We start from the raw sequence: 27,667 nt of genomic DNA, 5'->3' as shown, positions 1-27,667 counted from the left end.
AGTGAACAGCTCCTCGGCAGGCCCTGCCCCGAGCTCTGGGAGTGCTAACTGATAGAAGGTAAGTGGGGAGCTTCAGGTGGCTATCCTGCTACCTGAAAGGGAAAGCCTGCTGGACAACAGAGCCCACAGGGAAGGACGTGGAGCTGAGAGATGGAGATAGATTCTTAACATGCACAAGCATGACCCCTGGATGGAGCCATGCCTGAAGACAGCTATCAAATCTATTTTAGAGTTTTCAGTTACCTTCAACCAGACCTCTCTGTTTTGTTTAAGCCAACTGGCATTTAGTTTCTCTTGCTTTTTAACTGAAAGAATCCTGAGTGACACAATGATGACAGTATTGATATTGATAAGGGTCGTGGTGACTTCTTCCTCTAGGGGTTCTGCTGAGTGATGGTTGATCCTTAATCTAAGAGACGGTTTCTGGTGCCACCAACAGGGAATTCATGGGTTGGAAAAGTGCCTATGTCACACACAGGGCTCACAAAGGACAAGAATGCTACTTGAGGGAAGGTACCTTTTTTCGCAGACAGTGCCCCAGATTCTTCGGCTAGCCAAGGAGAGCCACTCGATCCGTCTCTCGTACATTCGCAGAGCTCTGCTGAGCTGTTTCTGCAAACCCGTGGGTCACAGAGAGTGAGTGACTGACCAAAGGATGGCCGATTAAGGGGTCTGTTGGGGAAGGTGGGTTCTGGGGATGGGGTCACGGGTATTCAGGCAGTATAAACATTCCACTGAACCCTGGATGAGTCTGCCACAAGACCACAAAGAGAAGAGTCCACATATTTCATTGTGTGGAATGGGAGAGGAAGGATATCTTGCCCCAAAAGATTAGAGACTTTTGTTGGTTTGACAGGTCCCTGCCTGGGGAGCAGGTGGAGAAAGCTCCAGGGGGACGTGGAGGCAGAGCCCAGTCTGTTTATAAGAGGGCGTTTGCTCAATGGTGTCCCCACATTCCATGGCACCTTCTTCCTGTCCCCTCTTCCCAAACCCCATATGCTGACCAACTGGACCCATTACTAACCTGGTACTCATAGAGGAAGGGTGGGTCCACGTGAACATTCTTCACTGTCCCATCATGCCATTCAAATTGTACCATTGCCCTCTGCACTCGGGTGTGGCCAGGGTGGGCGGCCGGTGAACAGAGCACATGTGGGGAGGGACTGTAAGTTTAATTTGGGCACTGGGCTCTCCAAATCATATGGGTGAGAGGGAAATGGGCTTCAAGCACATCTGGGGTCAGGTTATGCCTCCCTGGTCATGGCAGCAGAAGGCCTTCAGGACAGTGGTCCCTGAATGCACCATGTCTGACAGCAAGCTTAGGCTGCCTTCTGGGGAGGATCTTCCAAACATCAGAGTCTTGATACAAGATAAGGTTGGAGGTTTTAGAGTAGCAGAGTCGGAGACCTTAAAACATACTGGCCATGGGTTCTTACATTTGGGAACCCAGATAGGCCTTCATGGACACTCCTCCACCAAGTTGTCATATCCACCCACCTAGTCTCATCAATCTGCTGCTACAATGATCTATCCCTCTTCTCTCTGGTTCTTCTATCTTTCTTTTGACCTTTCTCTTCACCTAGTATGCCCTCCTTCCATTTCTCCATCCTTCCAACCTTTTCTATTCTATTCTGCCATTGGTCCTTCCATTTTTCCCCTCCATAGTTCCATATGTTCACATTTCCTCCCTTCCTTCCACCCAGCCAGCCAGGGAAACATTCACTGGCTGCTTGCTTGTGCTAGATATTGGGGATACAGGATTGGAGAAGAGAGTTTGTTCTTTTTAAGGCTCCTACTCTGGTGGGGGTTTAGACACCTAATAAGTACACACGTTAACACATTGTAGGAGCTAGAGCAGAAGTCTGTACCAGGTACAGTGAGGACACAGGAGAGCGAGTGTGTTCGGAGCACATGGAGGAAAAACTTCAAGGAGGAGGTGACTTGCTCCCTTGTCCCTGACTTGCTCCCTCTTGCCCCATTTTGCAGAGTTCAGTTTCAAATCTTTGCAAAACAGCAGTTAGAGTAGATGTGATGAGAATTTTAGAAAGTTCTAGAATGTTCTGGAAAGACTGCATCCCATGCCAGGCCCTCAAACCCCCGCTCCTCATGCTCTGACTTATGACTCTCATTTTCTGGACATTTAAGAAGGGAAAGGTCACAGAGGAGACCCCTTGCAGAGGACTGGAGAGAATTCTGAATTTGAGTTACCTCATGGATAGTTGAAGATACTGTTTTCTGGAGAATAGGCACAAATTCCTCCACAGGAGAGAATGCGTTGGGTGCCAGAACCTGATAAAGGCTTAGCTTTTTAGCTGTAAAAAATAAATAGTGGGGTTTGAGATACAACTCTCAAAGCCCCAGAGGGTTTGTGCCTTTTCGTCAGTCACCTGAGTCCTGGGTTCTGCCCTCTTTGGGGACTTACCTTTGAGGCCATTGATCTTTAGCCATTCTGCAGAAGTCTTGTCCAAGTTTGGGAACTCAATTGTGAGGGGACCCTCATGCTTTGGGGGTTTAGGCAAGAGACCTGTGAGTGGCCCTTCTGCGATCTCTGTGGAAATCTAAATTAAATTTAAAAGCCCTCATTACAAAATCATATTTTAGAGCTGAGAAGTCCTTAGTCTCCCCAACCCACCCAGTTCCCCTAAGGGGAGCATCTGAAAACATTACCTGGCAAGTTAACGGCTGTTCTGCCCCCCCTCCCCCCCGCCATCCCCATCCCCTCTCTGGAGACTGCGAGAATTTCCAGGGTAAGGAGGAGGTGCCCCCAGCAACTTGCTTCCTCTTTGATTTGTCTGTCCTCCTGGCCCCTTCCCACCCTTACCATCAAGATCAGCACGTTGGGCTCCGAGATGGTGGGTGGCCCCTCCATGAGCTCCTAACACAAGGCTTCAAAGAAGTAAAAAGTAACTCCTACACTAGATCATTTCAGGAGCTCTGGTCTAGCCCAGCCTCCCCTCACCCACATTTACAAACTGAAAGCCTGGCGTTCTGAGATGTTGTCAGACCTCATGTATACCTAAGACACAGAACAGCAATTCCCAAACTTTAGACATTTGAGCACGGCCTTCATGAATTTTCCTGTATCTAAGTACCACTGTACTGTTATTTGGAATTTTTAAAAAGATTTTACTTTTTGTTCGCAAAGATTTTATTTATTTATGAGAGAGAGAGAGAGAGAGAAAGAATGGGAGGAGGAGCAGAGGGAGAGGGAGAAGCAGACTCTGCTGAGCATGGAGCCCAATGCAGGGCCCGATCCCCTGACCCCGAGATCATAACCTGAACTGAGATCAAGAGCCAGACACTGAACTGACTGAGCCACCCAAATGCCCCTCAAGATTTTACTTCTAAGTAGTCTCTACACCTAACATGGGGCTTGAACTCAAAACTCCAAGATCAAGAGTTGTGTGCTCCCCTGACTGAGCCACCAGGCACACCTAGAATTAAAAAAAAAAAAAAAAAAATCAAATGTGGGGGCGTCTGGCTGGCTCAGTTGGTAGAACACGTGACTCTTGATCTTGGAGTTGTAAGTACAAGGCCCATGTTGGGTGTAGAGATTAAGTAAAAAAAAAAAAATATTTAGAGGTGCCTGGGTGGCTCAGTCACTTAAGCATCCAACTCTTGATTTTGGCTCAGCTCATGATTTCGGGGTCAAGAGACTGAGCCCCGTGTTGGGCTCTGTGCTGGGTGTGGAGACTGCTTAAAATCCTTTCCCTCTCCTTTTGTCCTTCCCGCCTCACACACACATGCTCTCTCTCACATAAGTAAATAAATCTTTTTAAATAAATAAATAAATATATAAATAAAATAAAATATTAAAAAAATAAACCAAATGTGTAACATTAAAGCTTATTAATTGTTAATTTGATTTAACTTTAAAAATTGACTCCCTTTTTTGTACTCAAATAATTTTAGAAAGATGTATTACTACCGTAATGAGCTAGTTTTAAATACACAACATTAAAAAAAAATCAATCTATGTGCCATTTTGTAATTATCTTGCAAACCATGAGTAATACATGCATTGCATTGTGGGAAACTCCTGGCCGACGTTTTGACATCAGACAGACCTGAGTTCAATTCAAACTTCATCTGTCTCTATCTCTGGGATCTGAGGCAAATTATTTAGCCTTCTGACTTCAGATTCCTCATCAGTAAAATGGGGGTAATAATACAACAGACTGTTGTTGTTAGGCTAAGATAAGACATTTAAAGAATTAAGCATTGTGCCTATCTTAGAATTAGCACTCAGTAAACGAGAACTATTCTAATTATAATGCTAACAGTTGTTATGATTTACAGATACTCGGTCGAGCTGGAACTGAATCGTAAGATTCCACTTTCTAGCCGTGTCTCTTCCAGTGCGTCCAGCCAGACCAAGACGTCTTGTACGTCACACCATGTCTTCATTTGCTGAAGCTATAAATGCCTTCTCAGCGCCTTCTGTCCACAGTTCAGTTTCCTGCGTGTTCTAAACAGCTCAGAGCTCTTATTGTCTGCGTGCATGAGCTGACCGAGTTTTTTTGCTGATGTTACATTAAGTCACCATGCAGGGATGTTTGGCCCAAATGAAGTGCTGGGTGGCAAAGACCGTCTTCAAGACGGCCCACTCTGTGTGACTGAGGTGTTCATCCTTCTCCAAATTGGGGGGTAGGGAGGAGACAGTGGGAGATGGGTGGGGTGATAGGAGCCTGCTCTGAAATTTTTCTCTGAAATAAATTTTTCAGTTAGAAAATCCATCAGGATCCTTCTAGCACAGTGGAAGGCCCATCCAGCTCAGAGCTGTCGGGTACAGCAAAGGGCTGGGCTTTGCCTTGTTTCTCTGTCAGCACATGGGGACCTTGGCAGCCATACTCTCAGAGAAAGGAGGATGGAGTGAGGCCAGCTCCAGAATCTTCCCTATACTACCTACCTCCTTCATCATGCTGGTTAGCTCCTCACAGGGGGTCTTGTGGAGCAAGGCTTGGATGTGGCCCAGGAGGCTCTGGGCTTTCTGGATTTCTGCCAGCAGCTGGTCCATGTCCCAGCTGCTGTAGACCTGGGGGTAGTAGGAGCAATCAGCCATTAGAGGTCACTTGGCTACTAGCCATGGCCAAAGCAGGAAAGACAAGCAGCCGCGTCATTTCCTAAAGCTGAGTGCGGATTGGTTAGGCCAGACATTATAAACTAGGATCCATGTGCCGGATAGAGCCTGCAAAACTGCTGGGTTCCACTTCTACAGTATTGGCCTATAGTGTTATTCAATAACTGAAGGGTTTTCTAACCTTAAAGATACGAAGAAATACTTTACACCCATTGGGCTGGCTATGGACATAATTTTAAAAGGACGGTAACAAGGTGAGGATGGGGAGAACTGCAACACTTGCACAGTGTTGGCGGGAAACAGACTGGCCGTTCCTCAAAGACTTAGGCACAGAATTAGCACATAACCCAGCAGTTCCCCTTGTAGGTAGATACCCCAAAATAACTGAAAATGGGGACTCAGGTACTTGTACACCAATGTTCATAGCAGGTCACAACAGCTGAAGGGTGAAGACAACCCAATCCATCAACTGATGAATGGACACAGAGAAGGTTGTAGGTCTAGACAGTGGATCAACCACAAAAAAGAATGAAGCTCTGAGACAGGCCACAACATAGAGGAACCTTGGAAACATGATGCTAACGGAAAGAAGACAGATACAAAAGGTGTATGATTCCATTTATACGAAATATCCAGAATAGGTGAATCCATCGAGATAGGAAGCAGGTTGGTGTTTTCCAGAGGCTGTGGGGGAGGGGACAGGCTTAATGGGTACAGAATTTTCTTTTGGAGAGGAAGAAAACATTTTGGAACTGGATAAAGGTGGTGGTTGCACAACATGGTGAATGTACGAAGTGCTGCTAATCGTCCACTTTACAGTGGGTAACTAGGGCACCTGGGTGGCTCCGTCATTAAGTGTCTGCCTTTGGCTCCCAGGATTCTGGGATCGAGCCCCGCATTGGGCTCCCTGCTCTGCTGGAAGCCTGCTTCTTCCTCTCCCACTCCCCCTGCTTGTGTTCCCTCTCTTGCTGGCTGTCTCTCTCTCTGTCAAATAAATAAATAAAATCTTTAAAAAAAATAATAAAGTGGGTAACTATATGTTTTGTGAATTTCACCTCCTTTTTAAAAAAATGTTAAAGAAGTCACACATACACACAGATCCAGATTTCTGGCTCCTGAACTATTGGAAACCTAGCAGTATGGGGGTCACGCTCCTCCAGAACAGCAATGGAGATGGGCCAGGGGCTGTGCAGAGGTGTCTCTCTAGATGGGGCAAGAGCCACCTAGTCTTGCACAGCCCCACCCACTCTCTGCTGCCCCCCACCCCTCTGAGTCAGCTTAAGTTTTTTGTTACCCTTCTACTGTTTTCTGTTTTTTGCTTATATTAAAATAAGACAATGAGGGCCGCCTGGGTGGCTCGGTTGTTTAAGCTTCTGCCTTCAGCTCAGGTCATGATCCCAAGGTCCTGGGATCGAGCCCTGCATCGGGCTCTCTGCTCAGTGGGGAGCCTGCTTCTCCCTCTCCCTCTGCCTGCCACTCCCCCTGCTTGTGCTCTCTCTCTCTCTCAGTCAAATAAATAAATAAAATCTTTAAAAAAAGATAAATAAAATAAGACAATGAAATTTGTTGTACTCATATCTCTACCAAGAAAAACAATAGAGAAGCCAAGAGGGCCACAGGTTTTTAGATAAAAGATTTCTTCTTTTTGATGGTTTATTTATTTATTTTGGAGCGCGAGAGCAAGAGCATGCATGAGCAAGGGAGGGGCAGACGGAAAGGGAGAGGGGAAGCAGACTCGGAGCTGAGCAGGGAGCCCAACGCCAGGCTGGATCCCATGACCCTGAGATCACAACCTGAGCCGAAACCAAGAGTTGAACCCTTAACTGACTGAGCCAGCCCAGGTACCCCTAAAAGAAAAGATTTCTTAAATCAGCCAGTTTTGTTCATTTACCATACCTTCCTAGCCCCTGTAATCTGTGGCCTCAACAAACAGAGTCTGGGAAATGATGTAACTGGAAGGGGTATAAACCAAGGAAAACGTTGTCTGACCTTGGCCCCTTGGTGTGAAATGCTAGACTTTGTGACACTTGAACACTGTGAGATGCGGATATTCACTGGCTTAAGGCTATTCATGGTTACAGGCAAGACACGGCCTGTGAGCGGAACACATGGTTGGATTCTCAGTCTGCCAATGGCTCCTCACACACATTTGCTAACTGTTACCTCCATCGTGGACACAGGGTGTACGATGCTATTGTTAACTGGGACAAGGACACTAATGGGTGGATGGGTACAGAATTGATCATTCATTCAGAATTGATTGCTGCGGGTCCTCTGCAGTAACAGGGATGTATCTTGGAGAAAGACCTGAGGCAACTGTTACAGACTCCGCTTTGGTGGGAGCAGATGTGGGGGTGGAGCCCGTGTTGATGACAACTGGATAGAGATTCAGGATTCTACCAGCTAGTCTTTAAAAGGCCTCTAGGCTCACCGGTGTGCAATCCACTCATCATGCACGCTGAGCAAAGGATTTCCTGTGACTTCATGCTGTCCCTGTTCTTCCCATATTCATCTTAACCTGATTATACTTGTGCAAACCCATTGAACATGGCGGCGGGGAGGGGAAGCAAGTGCGTAGCATGGTCTATCCTGACCCAGGTCCCCCAGGCACAGCCTTGGAGGCAGGCAGGGAGGGAGGAGGCAGCCTTGGAGCAGGCAGGGAGGGAGGAGAGGGGAAGCATGTTGGCAGAAGGGCTTACCTCCGTTTCTGGGCTGTAGCAGTGGTAGTAACCCCCAACGGCTTCTGCAAGGTTCTTTAGGACAGCCTGTGGGGATGGTGACAGGGTCAGCATTCTCTCTGGGGCAATGCCAGTACTCCCACAAGCCTTCTCCTTGACTGAACCTCCCAACTGCCCAAAGGAAGAAGTAGGTACAAGGAGAGTCATGTTCTGGTCCACAGCTTGGGGGGGGGGGCGTGGAATGTCCATGCACGGAGCCTTCAAGATGGCCCACCTAGATCACTGTGGCCAATCCAAGGGAAACGTTGGAGAATCCCAGGTACTTACAAGGGGTACCTGATTGTTGCATTTGTAGGTGATGATGTGGGTGATGAGGCCCCTTCCCATGGTGGACTGTTGGATGTAGTTGGACAGAATTTCAGAAGGCTGATCTGGGCTGGGGAGAAGACAGAAGAAGAAAAGGGGGTGTCCCAAGTCAAATCACTTTGAGGACATTCCGGAGAAAATGGGAACATCTACCAAATCTAAGTGACCACCTGTGTCCCAAGTCACCTGTGGAAGAGGCAAGGTAGAATGGACTGCAGGCCTGGCCCACCCTCACTGCCCTGCCCAACAACTGTGGGTGGACAGCCTATGAACGAAATCCTTCTCTCAAGAGTGTGTGAAGAGTCATGCGTGCTGGTCTTTGGCCTCCATCCCCCTTTGTGTGGTCTGTTACCCATGTAGGAAAGGAGACCTACCAGCTTCCCATGATGGTCACCAGAGAATTCAGTCCCTTCAGGGTGAAGATCTTCCTCAGGGCTTGTAGCAAATTACTGCCTCCTTCAGGCTGCAGACTCTTTACCCAGAGCTTGAGTTCCTGGAGGCTGGGGAAAAAACAAACACCTAACCACACGCTTTTCCGAGGTGCAAGGTCCAGGACAAACATGAGCTCGTTTCAGACTAACATTAATTCTTTCTTCTTTTTTTTTTAAGATTTTGTTTAGTTATTTGAGAGAGAGAGAGAAAAAGAGAGGCAGAATGAGCAGAGAGGAGAAGGGAGAGGGAGAAGCAGACTCCCTGCTAAGCAGGGAGCCCAACACGGGGCTCGAACCCAGGACCCTGGGATCATGACCTGAGCCAAAGGCAGATGCCCAACCAACTGAGCCACCCAGGCACCCAAGACTAACAATAATTCTTGACAGGTATACCTTTTTTCCAATTTTATAGATGAGAAGACAGAGTTAGGACTTGCTCAAGGTGATACTGTAAGCAACTGGCAGCTCTGGGATTTCAAACCAGGCCAGACTCTAGAGACTCTGCTCTCAGAGGTTCTGGGCTAAGCTCCTTCTCTGTGCCCCAAGCCACCACACACTCCGCCAAATGCAGAGTTAATCCCCTGACCCCGAGAGGGCTCTGAGAGGAGGCACGCTGGCTGCGTGGCTGCATCTCGAGTGTACCGGGATACACCCCAACCCTAAGAGGGAAAGGGACCTCATGCAGTGCTTTCTTGGTTAAATACCTCACACGGTACCAGTGAGAGAGTTCTGCTCTTTCCATTTCTCTTTCCGTCTGGCCGACAAAATAAAAATAAAAATAAAAATGAAATAAGATAAAATAAAACAAAAATAAAAACAAAAAATCTCAGCTCATTGTAAGTCAGTCTTTCGTTATGATAACCTTTCAGTCTCCCTTCTACACAAAAGGAGAACAGATCCCAGGCCTACTGTCTTCTCCAGGCCAATAGGTTTCGAGTTGGAATTTGATATCATTGTTCTATTTGCTTTCATTGTATTTATTGTGATGGCTGCATTCTAATTATGGCAAGCGATATGGGCTTCTTGTTACGGTACTGAGAGTTTCCCTCAATAACACATGCAGAGTTGATGTTCTACAACAGTACATGGGGGGGCGCCCGGGGGGCTCAGTCCATTGAGCGGCTAACTCTTGACTTCAGCTTAGGTCATGATCTCGGGGTCCTGGGATGGAGCCCCACGTCGGGCTCCACGCTCAGCAGGGAGTCTGCTTGAGGATTCTTCCTCTCCCTCTGTGCTCCCCTCCCCTCCACCACTCATGCTCACTCTCTCTAAAATAAATACATAAATCTTAAAAAAAAAAATAGTAATATGTGGCAGAGATATGACCAAAATCACAAGTGGCCACCAGGAAAGACTGCAGTGAGAAGCTCTAGCCTATGAGCTCATGGTGACTTCTAGGTCGGACATCCCGGAGATCAGGGGTCTAACTGGAGCGGAAACAACAGGAAAAAAACTGCTCTCCTTCACTGAGTACCTGCCACCTGCCAGATGCGTATCCCTCACCTCCTGTTCACAGGAGTTGAGTGAGGGGTAGGTATCCCTGGATTCACTCTGCTAAAGAGAGTTCGAGGACTGGCCCAGGCCACCCAGTAACTGTCAGAGCCGGATGGAGAGCCAGCACTGTTGGAACTGGGCCCTTCTCTAGCCAGAGGGGTTCCTCTTTACAGCTAGAGCTGGGCAACGGGACCTCTATCCCAGAAATGCATACAGGTGGTTTTTCCTGGAATCTGCTCTGGGCTTTGGTAGCCAATCCTGGCTCTGCCACTCTGGGCAAGCACCCTAACCTGAGTCCCAGTTTTTTCATAGGCAAAACGGGGACAAGAATCCTATTGCATATGTTGGCCATAAGTATTAAATAAGATAGTGCGTGAAAAGTGCTTAGCATGGCACCTCACACCTGGTAGGCGATCAAGAATATCCTCTTCATGGAAAAGAAATTTTTACTTACTGGCATATGTAGAAAATCTTACCCATTTTCTCTCTGCCCCCCATAACTTCCCAAAAAACCCACAAACTAGAAGCTTCCAAATAGAGGACTAGTTAAATCATAGTACATTTAAGCAGCCATTAAAAAAGAACGAGGTAGGTCTGGGTGTACTGAGAGAGACTGACATTCAAATCAAGTGCAACGTCCAAGTGCAAGACAGTGTAACGCATCCCTGCTTATGTTTCAGTAAACGAGGGTAAACATACTGATGCACGCACGCAACAGACTGTGGAAGTAGGTAGAAGAAACAGTTATTGGGAGGTGAGAGGCTCTGCTATTCTTTGCCCTTTCCTACTGTGTGAATTTTTAAACATGTATCATTTTCAAAATAACAAAACTATCTTTGCTACTTTGCTGGAGAAAAATGGCTCCTTGGGGTTGTCTTGTCTTTTCATTTTGTGGGTTGCTCACAAGGGTGGCTGCTTTGCCGTTACGGATCCCTGTGTTTCTTGTGTTTGTGAGTTGTCTCTTTGCACCCACTCACCTGCTCGGGTCTCGGGTTTGCACTGTATTCAAAGAAAGACACCACTACGTCGGGAGGACAAGGAACAAGCAGACACCCTGGCCGAGGCCGGGGGTCACTCACGTGGAGGAGCTGACTTCCGCCGGGTCTGGCCAGAGGGCACTGGTGGTGGAGCCGAAGGACAGGACATACAGCTTCTCCTTGTGGCTCAGCTGCTCCTCAATGAGGCTCTGGCAGACAAAGGGATAAACTGGCTCCTGGAGCCGCCAGCCACATGGAGCCTGGCTTCACTCCTCACGCTGGGGCCTGCGCCTCTGGACTGGGGTGTCCGCTGTGCTGGGACGGGGCTGCTTAGGGGCCCCAAGCTGACATTAGCCTCCTGCCCACTGAGTCACATGGGGGTGTGGGATGAGTGCCCTGGTGACCCATCCCAGCCCTTGTGTGTGTGTGTGTGCATGTGCATGTGCGCGTGTGCGTGTGTGTGTGCGTGTGCATGTGCGTGTGTGTGTGGCAGGGCCAGGGCACAGGCCTCAGCCCAGAGATTGGCAGAGCACCCTGGGAGGTCGTGCCCTCACGCAGTCCCAGTGACTGCAGACTGACGTTCTCTTCTGGAGCAGCTCCTTGGGGCTGCCACACACTTGGGTCATGGACTTGGGGGGAGGCGGTTGAGCCTCTTAGGTACCCATCTCAGCCTGTGCTGTGGTTGGACCCTTCGCTGTGGCATCCAGGGAGGGGGACAGAGGCCGGGGGCAGTGGTTTCTCTCCAAAGCACAGGAGGTAGGGATGCAGCAATGAGCACGACGCCAGCCTATTTGATGCTCTCAAGCTGTAGCGGCTGAACATCCAATGGTGAGATAGCCCCTCCCTCTTCTTCCTGGCTCGGTAGAATTTCATCTGTCCGCCGCCAACACACACGTTGCCCTGGCTAGTATTAGACCAGCCCACCCGGGGCATCTTTAGAAACTCAGCCCTGAGAATGTCATGAAGCAGTTTTCTGACATCTGCTGAGACCAGGAATGGGAGACAATTCTGGATGACTAGCCCATGTTGAACCCTATGAAGAGTGCTTGAACGATTGCCTCCAAAGTTCTAGGGTTCCCATAAGAAAAGAGTCTCCCTACATTAGTGCCCAGAGGCTACATACAGAGGTTTGTTTGTTTGTTTGTTTGTTTTTCTGAGCACTTAACTTGCATGAACTCCTTTCATCCTATGGCAGCCCTGGCAGGTGGCCACTGTGGACATCACATTCTACAGACGAGGAAACTAAGGCACAGAGAGATTAGGTAGCAGAGTCACAGCCCAGAAGTGGTAGAGGTGGCTAGGACTTGAGCCCCGTCATCTGGCTTCAGAGTTTTAAGCTTCTTTGTAACGGACATGCCGGACATGCCAAAGAAAACAAGATAGCCCTTGGGTCCAGAAAAGGCCAGGAGACCCGTGCCATGCTATGCTGGAGTCAGTCCAACCGATCACCGTTTTCACATCCTCTTTCCAGGGAAGTGGGGGCTCTTGCAGCAAAGTCTAGTTAGTAGGGACTGCTGTGGTGAGAATACTAGAAGCTCACACAGGAACTGAAAATGAACTTGATATATTTCCTTAACGGTAGGTGCTAATTAAGTGTGAACTGTTCTTTGCAAAACACCCCACTTTGCAGTTGATAGAAACAAAGCCAGTTGGCCACGCTCACAAAGGGTAGGGGGTGTTCAGGGTGGCTCCAGGTACTTCTCTGTGCCAGAGAGACTTACCAGGAAGTCAGTCTGGAACTCCTCTTTCTGAGAGCCACTGCTCACGGCTGTCACATCAATGACAAGGCCGACTCTGGCTCCCTTGATGAGGCCAAATGCCTAAAACCAAAGAGGGCACATGGAAAAAACCAGCACAGCTCTCTGCTTCCCTAAACCCTCTCACTCGGTAGTTCCGCAAGATGTGGAAGTTGGAACACACCCCTGTCCTCAAAAAAGCAGCAGAAGGCAGGCCCATTTTACGGAGGAAAAAGCAGAACCCGATGTCCTGACTTTAGTTCTGGGCATTATCTGCTTTTAAATCCTATTCTTCACAAGCTTTTTTTTCCCTTAATATTTACAGTCCACCCTTATAAAGTAAGCCATGTCCATTAAGGAAAATTTGGAGACCACGGAAAAGCATCCTTTGTAAGGTATAAAATTGGCTAATTACATCAGCTGGTTTTATTCCATTTCTCTGTAGCCTTATTTGTCTTCCACCGACTCTACCAATCAAAGGCAGATGTGCCAAGCTCGCCGACTGCCGTGGTATTTCTGTGAGTTTCTAATTCTGTGTCTAACAGCTAGCACGTTCTCTAGGCCCATGCGGGTTGGCTCTGCCAAGAACTGTTCATCCTGTTACAGCTGCATCGTGACCTGGGATGTTCATTCGTACAAGACGGATGGTTCTCTAGGGGCAGTGGGTTCCATTTGGTGCTTTTTGCCTTAAATCTCACTTTACTGCATGCCCAATTTTCCTGTCCAATTCATTTCTCTACTCTTACAGAGGGCTATTTTACACCTCTCACACCTCAACATTCCCTTCGTGATTTTGCCTCCGATTTCACTGAGAAAAGAGAAACAAGTCAGAGTCTTTTTTTTTGGTAATCTTTCCACACAGAATCGACCAAGCTGCCTGCCCCTTTGCCCACACACTTGACCTGTTCCCCCTTTATAATGTATCTATAGCAACTACCAAAGCTCTAAGCCCAACCCTTTGACTCCCGTTACCGCTCTTCTCTTGCCAAATAGGGACTTTGCTACGGTAAACATCTCTTCTCCTGGATCCCCGGTTCCTCCTTATGTATTGTACCATTTCCATCACCACACAAATTACAAAATAGTATTGCCCGTCTGAAAAAGGAAATAAACCTTTCAGGATCCCACCTCTCCCTCTTGCTACCCCACCTCATTTCTCTGCTTCCCATGTTAGCTTACCCCTCATTTCTCTGCCACCACCTCAGAATAAGGCTCTCACCTCCCCACTCCCCTGGAGTTACACTTGTCAAGGTGATCGATGACCTCACTCTTGCCAAACCCAATGGTCAAATGTAAGTTCTCAAGTTTCGCTAATTCCGAGCAGTATAGGACACCATGTGGCTGTGTCAAGGATGTCACAAGTTGAAGTGCTTCATAAATACACTTGTCTTTCAGGACATCACGTTTTCCTGCTTTTTTGGTCCACTTGCTGGCCAGTCCTGCTTACTCACCCCCACCTCCTCCCAAGTCTGCATCCTGGAACGTTCTGGGAATTTGTTAGATGCAAAATCTCAAGTCCCACCCCAGATCTGCCTAATTAGAGTCTGCATTTTTAACAAAATTCCTCTCCCCACCGCCCCCACCACCAAAAGGGATTTGGCTGCCATAAATGTTTGAGAAGTACGGGACTAGGGCTCCCTCTTCCTTTCCCTTCCTTTTCTACACCACAGCTTGTCAGCCCCTGAACTACTGACATTTTGAGCTGTGGGGAGCTGACCAGTGCACTGTAGGACCTTTGGCAGCTTCCCTGGCGACCTCCCCTCTCAGCCTTGACAACCAAACATATCTGCAGACACCGCCAAATATTCCCTGGGGGGCAAAATTGTGCTCTGCTCTCCCTACCCCCACCCTCTGGCCGTTAAGAACCCCTGTTCTGCACTCACTCCCTAAATGATCTCATGTGTCCCGGGGATTTGAATACTATTTGCACAGATGATAATTCAAGATCTATCTGCAGGCAGAGCTCTCTGGCAGCTCCAAACATATGCATTCAACTGCCTGCTCCTTGTCTCTGCCCAGACGTAAGCCTCTCAGACTTCATATGGTGAAGCCAAGACTTCTCGATTTTCCTCCTCACACCTGGTCCTCTTGTGAACGTCATTCAACAGGCACCTGGGCACATTGGCCCCAAATCCATGCAATCTGTTGGCTGTCCTTGCAGGCTGTGCCTTCAAGCCACACCCCGAGTCCACCATTTCTCAGTCCATCCCCCCTAGCTCTTGAGCCTAAGTCACCAGCATTCTTACCTGGCCTTTGTTCTCTACAGTCAATTTATGAAGCCGCCACAATGATCTTTTTGAAACTTAGGTCAGATCATGTCACTCCCTTGCTTAAAAGCCTCACTTGTGGAATAAGTGCTGAACTCTGCAAGGCCCTTCCTGATTCTAGCCTCATCCACTCCCCTTCTCCATGGGGCTCACTCTGTGCTTGCTACACTGGCCTGCTTGCTGCTTCTAGAATATGCCAAGCTTGTTCCTGTCTTAGAGCCTTGGCATTTGCTGTTTCCTCTGCCTGGAACGTTCTCCCCTAGAGCTCTACGTGGGAGTGCCCTCATTTCCTTTAGGTGTCTGTGCAAATGTCTCCTCCTTGACCATTCTATTTCAGTAGCACTCCTTCTGGGATGCCTGGATGGCTCAGTCAGTTAAGCATCTGCCTTCGGCTCAGGTCATGATCCCAGGGTCCTGGGATTGAGCCCCACATTGGGCTCCCTGCTCAGTGGGGGAGTCTGCTTCTCCCTCTCCCTCTCCCTGGCTCATGCTCTCTCTCACTCTCATTCTCTCTCTCACATAGATAAATAAAATCTTAATAATTTTTTAAAAGATAATTCTCATTCTATCCTACTCTCTATTCCCTTACCCTGCTTTATTTTCCTTTATAGCACTATCACTAACTTGACCTTACATATGATTTGCTAATTATTCGTTGTCTCTCCCCCCCCCCCACTGGACTATAATCACTACGAAGGTGGGACCTTCATATTGGTCATGTTTCTAATCCTCAATCCTGGACTGGTGCGGATATATAGTACACATCCAATCATTATTTGTTGAATTCATGACCCAAATGAACGCTGAGGCCTCCCAGGACATTACCAATCCTCAGGGGCCAAAAGGAGTTCAAATCTGGGCCAGTTCTATTCCTTTTTAAATTTATGGAAACTGCCTTTAGAGCTTTTATAATTGAAAACATTCATTCTCTTACACTTAGCCATTGGAATTCTAGACATTTATCCTGTAAAATAACTGGATAAGTTCATAAGAGGGAATTGGAGCCCGGTGATGCCAGATATTCCCATTTTTCAAGAGAGAGCTAAAAACAGACATAAACATGAAACACCAGAATTCTAAATCTTGGCAACTAACTCGAGAAATATTTTAAACTATGAAGGCCAAGAAAAACATGGCTGTGGGCCAGATTTGCCAGCATGCCACTCATTTATAAGCCCTGCTTTTCTCCTCCATAAATATGGAAACAGACACCCATAGAAGTGAGGACACTTCACCCGGGCCTTGCTGACAGTAGTTGGGAAGGGGGCCCAGGGATGGCCTGTCCATCACCCCAGGCTGCATCAGCACCCAGAGGACCCACGAACTGGTTTATGAGTGATTGCCTCCCTGGGATCTAGTCTGGGCTGGTATCATGTCTCCTCTGTAGCTTCATCAGAAAAGGGTATGGTGGGGCGCGTGGGTAGCTCAGTCAGTTAAGCGTCTGACTCTTGGTTTTGGCTCAGACCATGATCTCAGGGTCATGAGATCGAGCCCCACCCTGTTTCCTGCTCCATGGTCAGCGGTCAGCGTGGAGTCTGCTTGAGATTCTCTCTCCCTCTCCCCCTGCCCCTCCCGCTCATGTGCTCTCTCTCTCTAACATAAATAAATCTTTAAAAAAAAAAAAAAAGAATAAAACCAACTGAGAAGAAAGCAGAGCCCAGAGACAAAGAGATGACATCATTTGAGCCCATGGCTTCAGCTGTGTTTGGGCTTTTCATTTATGTAGGTCGAGAATTCCCTTTTTTTAGCTTAAGCCAGTTTAAATTGGAGGTCTGTCATTTGCAACTGAAAGAACTATAGCAAATACGGACTGGAACGAGTAAAAGGGGGCAGAGAATTAACTCCATGTCTCTTACCTTCCTGCTGTTTTCTGTGAGCCACCGGATTCTTTGTTGATAGAGTTCGATAGCCCTGCCAAAACACCAGAAGGACTCATCAGCCAAGGTCAGCTTCACCACTGAGCGACAGTCACTTATATGCATGGGAAAAAGGTGTGGATGGGATTTGGGGGTAAATGTCTTGCTCTTCTCAAATCCATGTCTCCTCAGCTGAGGCTTGCTAGTCACCTGGAGATGATCATAAATGCCCAATGGAGGCAGTTCAGCAGTAGGTTCTCAGTGGACTGATTAACAACAACAACAACAACAACAACAAAAGATAAGAAAAAGAAAAAAAACCCCTCAGTTTCCAAAAAGTAGTTGGGGGAACATCTTGAATTTGCGTTATTGCAAACCATTCCAATGACTGGATGGAGACAGCGTGTAACAGGTGCTCAAGTTTAGGACTCATCACTTGAATTTAACTGAATTGCCCTCATTGAGGGCAAGTGGAATTTGGGAGCCTACAAAAGGGCAAGCAAGACGTTTGGATGTAAAAAAAAAAAAAAAAAGACCTTTGGATGTGAAATCAGGGGGCAGTGGATGGTGGGTAGAGTTTCAAGGTATACATGAGTATGAATAGAGCTAGGAGTATGAGCTCTGTAATGAGACATGCTAGTCTTTGAGATCCAGCTTTCCCAATACTTAGCTGTGTGACCTTTGACAGGTGTGGGAACCTCTCTGAACCTCGAACATGAAGATAATACCAGGACTCTACCCAAGTCAATTTGCCAAAAGTCAGTTTGCTGAAAGCCAATTCCCTGAAAGTCAATTTGAATTAACTGAATGGACTCAATCGTTCCTTAACATGCTTGATTCACAATTAAAACCAACCAACCAAAATATTGCATAATATTACCAACTTTAAAAACCTGTTTAAACCTTCCTACCTGATAAAAATTGCTATAAAAGTTCCAGTTAAAATGTTTTGATAAATCTGGCAAATTGGTCAGTTATCAACTGAAGTTTGGATATTTGGCTTGAGAGTGATATTATATTTCCAGTTGTTGTGAGGATTAAACAAGATAGTGCATGCAGACCTTAGCAGAATTCCTGACACTTTAATAAATGACAGGTATTAATTATTATTATAGCCTTTTAAGAAACCTCAGGCAAAACAGTGATCATGGATTATAGATTGCTACATCGGGGAAGGAATGTATGTATGTGCTCGGAAAATCTGGTTTGGGAGTGGGTAGCCTGCATATTTGTGACATACATTTGCAAAACTATAAACTCAGCCAATCTGTCATTGAAAGTAGTCACTTAACTATTACACCTCAGATGAAGGTGTAAGGTTTTATGTGCTTACCCAAAGCGCCCACGGATTTTAAAAAGCTGAGAAAAACTGGTATGATCCAATCATTTTATTTGAGGAAAGAGGCCATTAGGACCAGAGGTGGGAGGGACTTGCCCAAGAACTTAAAGATTGTTGTCTGAACAAAGTTGTTTTTTTTTTTTAAGATTTTATTTATTTATTTATTTATTTATTTATTTATTTATTTTAGAGAGAGTGAGCGAGTGAGTGGGGGGGGGAGGCAGAGGGAGAAGGAGAGAGAGAGAATCTCAAGCAGACTCCACGCCAAGCACAGAGCTGACATGGGGCTCGATCTCATGACCCTGAGATCACGACCAGAACCGAAATCAAGAGCTGGATGCTTACTGACTAACCCCCTCCCCCACCCCACGCCCCTGAACAAAGTTACTCTCAGGCTGCTGAAATGAGGAAACTCTTGAGCTCTCGTACTTACTCAGAAAGCTTGGATTCAAATTGGTGGATGAACTGGGTGGAGAAGTGAACTTTCCTCATGATATTGCTGCCCTCCTCCCTGAAGAAGCAAAGTCTTATGAAGGGGTCTCTGGGGCCGGGGAGAGGGGTGTTGCCAGGCTTGCAGGCTTGGGGGTGAAGGGACTAGCGCCAGACTCACAGCACGGCGGTGCCCTGGCTAAGCAGGTCAGCCAAGGTGAGCCTCTCAAACTGTAGACTGCGTGTTGAAAGCCAGTCTTCTGAGTCCTCCCAAGGCGAGGGTTGGGTCTCGTGTCCCTGCAGCCTCTGCAAGACAGAGCCAGAGTCAAACAGAAAACTGGGGAAAGAGAGGGCAAGGCTGAGGATGCCCTCGGTCCCCTCCACATAGATGCCCGAGGGCTGCCAACTCCGACGGGTCCTCCCAGAATGCACTTCAAGAACTCACCGTGCTGAGGGAACTGAGGAATGAGAGGCCTGCATCCTGGGCCAGTTGCCCATTCTCATCCCTCACCTCATCCCCAACATGTGGCTAGACAATTCAAGGGTCACTCACCACATCCTGCCTTGTGCGACACTGAATATTCAGTGGCCAGACCATATAGGACCATAGAACTCCGACCCATGACCTTGGTAGCAACCAGTCCACGAAACCAACCCACAACTGTAGCAACTGGCCCAGAAGGGTCCAGACTTGGTCAAGGACAGCCGGCTTTCCTATTTGTTATCCCACATCCAGCTCGGGACCCAGCAGAGAAGGCCAAATATGCCCTCAGAACCAATCATATGAGATGACTGCCTTCCGGTTAGCCCAGCTCCAGCTTCCTCACGCCAACACTGCCCTGTGGGCACACCTGAAGCTTTCCCCTTTGTCACCGTAAAGCATTCCTGATCCCCGGGCTTTGAGTCTCTACCGAACTCAAGGGAAGGTGGCTGACTTCCTTGTTGGAAGCAAACTGAATAAATTGCCTCTGTTCTCATTTGGGTGCTCTTTGTTTATTTCCACACTTGCATTTTTGGTATCTTGCCACGAGTTCTGCCTTGCTATCCGTCTGGCGGGTCCTCAACAAACATTTGTTGGCTGATGGAGGAGGGAATGGGTTTATTCTGTCTAGTCCAGAGGCCAGAAACAGGAGCAGTAGGTACAACTTTTAAATATAGAATTTCCTCACCATCACAGGAGTCTGACCACGAAAAGGACTATGCCCCCTTGCTCATACCCAGTGACACCCGTGTCACTTACACAGTGCCAAGCTCAGGATTTGGGGGGTGGTCTTGGTGGTGGAGCTGAAGTCATTCACGGCAAGCATTCAGTGTTGGGGGTGCTTTCTGGGAGCCAGAAGGTAGAGAAAACTGACTGGAGGCTCTGAGCCCATTTGCCCTTGATCACCTCTCCTGGAGGCTGGCACTTCTTCCTTCCCCCAGTGGGTGTTTCTGAGCCCTTCTATGAACCAGGCGCTGTCATTGGTGTTAGGGCTACAGTGTGAACAAGAGAGAAATGTTCTTGCCTTCTTGGACCTTACATTCTAGTGTGGGTAGGTAGAGAATAGAGAAAAGATGAAATCAGTGTATATAATTTCAGAAAGAAACAGTTCCAGGAAGAACATGGAGCCCAATGTGATAGGCAGTGAGCAGTGTGATGGGGAGGGTGGGGGTCAGAGAAGGCTGGTGTGAGCCGAGATCTGGAGGTGAAGGAGTCGACCCTGTGCATAGCTAGGGAACGCTCATTCCAGGCAGAGGCAAGGAGCGGGGAAGGGGTCAGAGCGTTTGTAGAGCAGAAAGTTGGCCATGGCGGTTGGAGTGTGTAACGTGACACGAGAAGGGCTGGGAAAGTGTGCAAGGCCTGGTTCAGACCGGGCTTTCAGCACAATCACTATGTGATACACATAGGATGTAAATGTTGCCAGAATTGGCCATGACTCCCTCTGGGTGTGGTACGGCATCGTAAGAGAGGGAATGATCCCACTATGATGGAAATTGCCCCACAGCATCATCTGATGGCTGGGGAATGGGCCTGCCCACTGTTTAACCCACCAGGACCCCCATCTATATGACAGGTGGCTGCGCCCATCTCCTGGATGCCTGCTTGAACCCCAGGTGGGTGCTTCTTGGGCTTGTATTGACCAGGGCTTTCACTGTAGTGGGTGAGGTGGTGGACAAAGGGTTGAAAACTCTGCAGGTAGCTGATAGAGCTCCACCAGACAGGGTAGAGGACACAGGAAGAAGAAAGTCCAAAGAAGAGCAGGTGGGAGAGAAGAAAGGAGTGCAGTAGGTGGGGTTTCCCCATCTATTTGCTTTGTGAAGCCAGGCAAGTCGATAGGGCTCTTTTTTCACCTGTAAAATGGGGCGTTTGAAGCAATAGCAGCATACAGCCTTGAGTGCTGCCGCATTAACAGATCCCAGCAATGATCTGCATCTCCCCCTCAGTGAAAATGAAATGCTGCTATTATATGCCAGCTAGCTACTATGTATGCCCTTGGTTCTGTGCCTGAGGCCTGCTTACTGCCCTGTTTCAAAAGGAAATTAGCAAGCGTTAAAGAAGTGTTAACAACACTAATAGAGCAAACACTTAAATAGCACTTATTATGTGTCAAGCACTGTCTGTATATTGACTCATTTCTTTTTTTCTTTTTTTTTTCTTTTTTTTTTTTTAAATAGTACTAAAAATAAAAATTTATTTATTTATTTATTTATTTTTTGTTGGTTCCACACTATGTATATTGACTCATTTAATTCTACAAAGTCGGTTCCGTCATTACCCCATTTTGCTGACAAGGAAACTGAGGCACAGAGAATTTAAGTGATTTTCCCAAAGTCACACAGCTGGTAGGTGACACGGCTGGGATTCAAACCCAAGCTGCATAGCTCACGTTAGCACCTAACTGTGACTATTTTCATGAAGGATTGAGGGGAACTGACTAAAAAGATAACTTTCTCTTACGATTTTATGCTAATTAATGTTCGGCCCTTAGACGGCACCACCTAAAATACATGGTCCGCCCCCTCTCGCACTTAGGGAAACGCTGCTTTACATTGTATGAACACTAGATGTCACTCTCTTCATCTCTCAGGACTCAACCAACTCCTTGGTTGATTGCTCCTCGCATGGTAGACTGGTAATTCATCTTTCTTCCATTTTACTTACATTCGAAATGATCCATCGTATTTTAGGATATGAATTTTGTATGATTAATATTTGAAGATCCACCATTGACACATAGACATTATACATTTTGGCTGTAGGGCGTACTGATTACACACTAAGGTATGTGATTCACATCGAGAGTAGGAAGATCTTTGTGTTGGGACAATCCTTTCTCTCTTTCCCACTGCTATTCATTTGTGAGGTAAAGGAGGTCCCAGCTGTGGCTCATAAGGGTCCGAGTGGTCCTTGCCCACCTGGGAAGTCACGTATTTGCTATGAAATTAGATGAAGTGAAGACTCATATTATCAACATCTGAAGTCATTGGAAGAATCCCCCAGAATCTCACGACTATTGATGTTTCCTCATTTTCTTTTCATTAAAATTAATTTCCTATTAGTACCAATATTTGAGGAAAGTAAAACAGGACCATTTTCCTGATTGTCTGATTGCTAGTGTTAAAACCATACTGTTTTTGACAGATTGTCATCTCAAAGATATCATCTTTAAACTCTCCTATAGATTAGGTAGGTGATTCTAGGCCAAGCTTTCACCTAACCACTCCTGATGACAATAGTTTCTATGGTAGAGTGAATTCTGAGCTCTAGACCATCCACCCACCGTCGTGGGGCACAAAACAGTTCATTGACACCTTGAGAGTCAGCCTAAAACCACAGTTCTGGTTATTCTAGAAGTTAATTCTCTTGCTGCAAAGCTCTTGCTCTGATAGCACTTTCTGAAACTGATTTTTGGATCTAGGTTTTTGGGAATCCTAAAAGACAAATCTCAGAAAGGGGAATTTTAGAATTACATTCCCCAGTCTTCAGGCTTTGATAACACAGACAGGCTTCATATACTCCTGAATGTTTAATGATATGGCCAAGAAGGCTATCAAAATTTCTATAAACAGCATAGAGATTCCTGTCATTTCTAAAGGCAGAGGTTCAGAGATGAACATTTAACTAATTGTTTTCTATCCCGAGATCCTATGTGAAGAAAGAAACACCAGGAGTGGGGGTGCCTGGGTGGCTCGGTCCCTTAAGTATCTGACTTTGGCTTGGGTCCTGATCTCAGGGTCCTGGGCTCGAGCCCCAAGGCAGGATCCCTGCTCAGAGGAGAGCCTGCTTTTCCCTCGGCTCTTCCTCCCTCCCCCCTGCTCATGCTCTCTCTCTCTCTCTCTCTCTCACACACACACACACACACTCTCTCTCTCTCTCTCTTTCATAAATAAATAAAATCTTTTTTTAAAAAAAGAAGAAACACCCAGAGTTTAACACATTGTGCATTCCCTGACTATGATTTGTAAGCACTACGACTCAGTTAAAACACTATTGCATTTACCAGTAAGTCCTGTGTCTGGTTAACATGTGTAACCAGTAGTCCATTGTCTGGATTTTGGCGAAGTCCATGGAGGTCCTTCTGGTCCAACTGCTTCTTGGGATCTCTGTCATTGTTTCTCCTCATGCTACAAAACACACAGTGAGTGACTGGTCAGTGTCCCCACACTAGACATTGCCTCCACATTGCCAGGGTCTCCAGAGCCATTTTCATCTCTGTATGGAAACTGGGAAGGGTCCCTGTAGAGCCCTGATAAAAGGTGGACTCCGAGTTCTTAACACTTTTTATTCCACCATTCCGGTAGTGAGAAGACGGAGGTCCTCAGGCATAAGATGATGCCATGACCATTTATCCAGTCTTGCTTTGAGGCAGGTATTTCCCCCCTCAACTACCTGGAACAAAATGTCATTGCTGTTGTCTTTATTTGAAAGATCAGAGAGGATGCTTACCAATGATCTTCCAGAAACGATGCTTGACCATGGAAGACAGGGCTAGTATGTGTAGCCATTATAAAGCACCCAACACTTATTTTCCTAGGGGAAAAGGAATACCAGAAAAGAGAAAGATAAAAGTAGCGTAGAGACAACAGTGTTGGGGGGTATCTATAGTCAACTCAACTCTTCTGTCATTCATCTCTTCACTAATGCTTATCGAACACCTCCTAGGTATCAGGCTTTGTGCGAGGCGCCGAGGATACAATGGTGAACAAGGGAACAGAGGCTTCTCAACTTCAGCACTTTGAGCATTTCGGACAGGGTCATTCTTGGTTGAGAGGCTGTCCTGTGCATTGTGGGAGGCTTAGCAGCATCCTTGGCCTCCACCCACTAGATGCCAGTGGGATTCCTGTCTCCCAAGTTGTGACAACCAAAAATGTCTCTAGACATGGCCTAACATCTCCTGGGAGGGGGCACAGTCATCCCCAGTTGAGAACCACTGAGCTAGAGCTTACACTCTAGAGGGGGAAGATGGGTGTTAAAAAATTAAATATAGTATATATAGAAATTGTGGCAAATGCTAAGCAGGACGTGAACAGGATGATATGATGGAGGGATGCCGGGGTGGCTCAGTTGGTTAAGCATCTGCCTTTGGCTCAAGTCATGATCCCAGAGTCCTGGGATCGAGTCCTGCATTGGGCTCCTTGCTCTGAGAGGAGACTGCTTCTCCCTCTGCCTGCAGCTCCCTCTGCTTGTGCTCTGTCTCTCTCTCTCAAATAAATAAATAAAATCTTAGGGGGGGGAAAAGGATGATATGATGGAGAATAATCAGGAAAGAGAACTGTTTTGCATAGCTAGGGTGGTCAGCCAAGGCTTGACCTTGAGCTTAGACATTCATGAAGTACAGAAAGTAGGTGGCCATGTATGGTGAGGGCTGGACTGAGTGGAGAGGGCAACGAGTGATTATAACAATTTTAAGAAAGGGGAGAAGGGAAAATACTGAGATGAGGTTGAATTCTTTTCTTTGTGAACGACATCCGCACTCAAAGGGGTGACCCTGCAGCCTACCCTCACAGCTTAGAGTCAGCAGTGAACAGGAACAAGATGGATCCATCAGATCCTCTCTGGGAATTCAGAATTAAGAGCTATAGGGCTACCATGTGCATTCAGAGGCAAGAAAAAGTCTGTCTTCAGATAAAGAGGAGTGAGTGGTCCTTCCCTGGCTTGGTTCCCCTGGGGCCATTCTCTCCAGCCTTCTTCTTCCCTCTCTCCTGGCTCCTTCCCGGTCTCCCTTCTAGGCTCATTCTCCTCTACCAGAGCATTTTAAGTCGGTGTTCCTCAAGGCTAAATTGTGCCCTCTCTACCCTTCTCTATCCTCTTTTCCTAGGCAGTCTTATCCTTCCTGGTCCATGACCTCAACTACCATGTACACACATCAATGACCCCAATGGCACGTCAAAAATCCGGACCTCCCACTCTGACTGCAGACTGTATTCATCGACACTGGATATTTCCACCTGGAGTACGTCAAACTCAACATGTCCAAGACTGAATTCCTATTCCCTACAAAACTATCCTCTTTTCAGTGTTTTCCAGCTTAGAGAAAAGAGCCACTCTCCATCTACTTATATGAGTCAGAAACCTAGGAATTATTCATGATACCTCATTCCCCGTATCCAATCCGTCACCTAATCTTGTCAATTTTCCCCCTCTTAAATTTCCCCACTTACCTCTGTTTCCAGTGACATTCTCTGTCCAGGCCACTGTCATCTCTGCCGCAGATAATGGCAATAGACCCTAACTGGCCAAGCCACATTCCCTCAGACCCTCCAGACCAGTCTGTTCTCACTGAAGCCAGAGTGATCTTTTAAAAATACAAACCCAACGTCACAGCCCCTCTTCTCCCGCCTGCTTCAAACTATTCGAAGGCTTCCCTTCATTTCTAGGATGAAGACTAAGATTCTTAGGATGGCATCTGAGGTCTTGCATGATCTGGCTGTTGCCCAACCTACCTCTCAACTTTCCCCCTTTCCCCCTGCTCCCCCATTCTTTGTTCTACCATCCCCTCCCTTCAATTCCTGGAATGTTCCTTTAACCACAGGGCCTTTACACGTGCTGTGTCTGCTCTGGAACATCCCCTTCCCCTCCCCCAACTCATTCTTGATATTTCAGCCTAAGTGTCACTTTCTTGGGGAACTCTTCTTCACCTTCCTACTGTATTTCAGGTTCCTTTAGTGTTATGTAAACTCTCACAGAAATGTGTTCTTTCAGAATACTTTTAATTTAGAATGATACATTCTTTAGTGTGATTTTTAAAAATTGGTGTCTCTCTCCCATTTGACTGTAAGTTACAAGAGAGCAGGAACTGGCAAGCAATCCATACTTGGGGAAGGGAAGGTGAAGAGAGAGGAGGAGGTTGAGAAACTGCCTCGGTTCTTGAATATCTAAATGCTGATCCCAGGCACTTGTGAGAACTGCCTTCACTTTCTGCTCTTGGGTTCCATGAAAAACCCTGTTCCTTATAATTCCCCATCTTTCTGCTTAAGCTAGCTCATTTGGCTTCTGTTACTTGCAACCAAAAAAATATTGGCTAAGAGACAGCAAGTGAGAAACTTGGGAGTTGCAGCTTGAAAAATAAGTGTGTTCTTATGAAATCATTAAATAAAATAGCCTAATGATGGTACAGCAACTTGCTTTTCTCTCTGGGGTCTTTAATCTTTTACTCAGAGGATGCTTTGTTTTTTTGGGAAGCACCAAGATAACGTGGCAATGTTGTTAATGCTAAAAAATATTTAAAAAACAGCTGGCTTTCCTTCAGGACGCTTGGCTGAGAGACCAGTGGCAGAGACTGTCGCAATAGAAATGCCTCGTGAACACTGGACACCCCACAGTGTCCCAGTTCCCTCTTTTCAGTGAGTGATTAACAATCTAATGAATTCAGAGGCCTGCACGACTGGATTCTAGGGTGACTGGTGTGGCTGATGGAGCAGGAGGGTGTGGTCGGCATAAAACTCACGACACACTGTGGTGTTCTAGAAAGCACTGGACCTTGGGTTTCTTCTTCTGCAGAATGGAACAGGGTTCCTAGTAACTTCCCTGCCTGTGTCAGCACCGTTGTCAAGAGACTGAACCCCGACATTGAGAATGTCAAAGAGCTTTGTAAATACAGAGTAGTATAGAAATGCAGAACAGGGGCGCCTGGGTGGCACAGTGGTTAAGCGTCTGCCTTCGGCTCAGGGCGTGATCCTGGCGTTCTGGGATCGAGCCCCACATCAGGCTCCTCCGCTGGGAGCCTGCTTCTTCCTCTCCCACTCCCCCTGCTTGTGTTCCCTCTCTCACTGGCTGTCTCTATCTCTGTCAAATAAATAAATAAAATCTTAAAAAAAAAAAAAAGAAATGCAGAACAGCATTAGAAGAATGTTCTGCTTCTTCAAGTGCTTCAGCATAGGACATGTAAGCAATCACTCATCCCATGAACATCTTTAGGGTGTTTGCTGGGTGCCAGAAAGAGCTGGTACTGGGAAGGCAGAGATGAACTGGACACAGCCCTAACCTTCCCATCTTTGCTCAAATGAAACCTCATTAGAGACGGCTTCTTTGACGACCCCATCTCAAATAGTACCCCCTCCACCCTGCTTTGTTTTCTCCAGAATGTGTTTTATCTTGAAGTACTATGTTATTTACTTACTTACCACCTTTCTCCCCCACCCATCAACCTACTAAGAGTAAGATCCATGAGGGCAGGGACTTAGTATGGTCGTTGGTAGAAGCCTTTTGTGTAGTCAGTGCCTGGAACATAGTACTGCTCGAAAAACATTTGTTGAATAAGTGCACTCAGGGCAGGTCTAGAGGTTAGACAAAGGTGGGCCACGTTGCCCTGGGGAGCTGGGCTCGGATGGGGAAGAGAATGTGTAGGCTGGCCCCTGGGAGATGGCATCACGGTCAAAGCGAGAGAGGTAGTAGCCCTGGTTAATGGATAAGAGAAAACCTCCAGCTAACTGCCTGGTTTGCTAATAGCCAGATTCTCCTGAACATCCGGGGTAAAGCCATCCCCAGGGTTTGTATTTTGAATGCCCAGACAGTCTAAGTCTTGCCCCCGTCC

At 47.0% G+C, this 27,667-nt stretch overlaps 1 protein-coding gene across 1 annotated transcript in view; it reads right to left on the bottom strand.

Annotated features, from left to right (window-relative positions):
* Positions 1 to 27,667, bottom strand: part of VWA3A (von Willebrand factor A domain containing 3A) — a 67,811-nt gene that overhangs the window by 27,943 nt on the left and 12,201 nt on the right. The window contains exons 4-18 of the mRNA XM_026515575.4: positions 23,581 to 23,664; positions 23,135 to 23,258; positions 18,835 to 18,959; positions 18,658 to 18,735; positions 16,886 to 16,940; positions 12,748 to 12,846; positions 11,129 to 11,235; positions 8,499 to 8,624; positions 8,086 to 8,194; positions 7,780 to 7,845; positions 4,910 to 5,035; positions 2,423 to 2,558; positions 2,209 to 2,312; positions 1,025 to 1,105; positions 518 to 612 (exon numbers count right to left, since the gene is read on the bottom strand). Of these exons, the coding sequence (XP_026371360.1) occupies positions 518 to 612; positions 1,025 to 1,105; positions 2,209 to 2,312; positions 2,423 to 2,558; positions 4,910 to 5,035; positions 7,780 to 7,845; positions 8,086 to 8,194; positions 8,499 to 8,624; positions 11,129 to 11,235; positions 12,748 to 12,846; positions 16,886 to 16,940; positions 18,658 to 18,735; positions 18,835 to 18,959; positions 23,135 to 23,258; positions 23,581 to 23,664 (1,515 nt within the window). The remainder of the gene's footprint in view (positions 1 to 517; positions 613 to 1,024; positions 1,106 to 2,208; positions 2,313 to 2,422; positions 2,559 to 4,909; positions 5,036 to 7,779; positions 7,846 to 8,085; positions 8,195 to 8,498; positions 8,625 to 11,128; positions 11,236 to 12,747; positions 12,847 to 16,885; positions 16,941 to 18,657; positions 18,736 to 18,834; positions 18,960 to 23,134; positions 23,259 to 23,580; positions 23,665 to 27,667) is intronic.

Source organism: Ursus arctos, unplaced genomic scaffold, assembly GCF_023065955.2.
Source record: "Ursus arctos isolate Adak ecotype North America unplaced genomic scaffold, UrsArc2.0 scaffold_2, whole genome shotgun sequence".
Classification (NCBI taxonomy): Eukaryota; Metazoa; Chordata; class Mammalia; order Carnivora; family Ursidae; genus Ursus; species Ursus arctos.
Note: the sequence above shows the minus strand (reverse complement) of the source record. Positions and strands in the feature narration are given on the sequence as shown.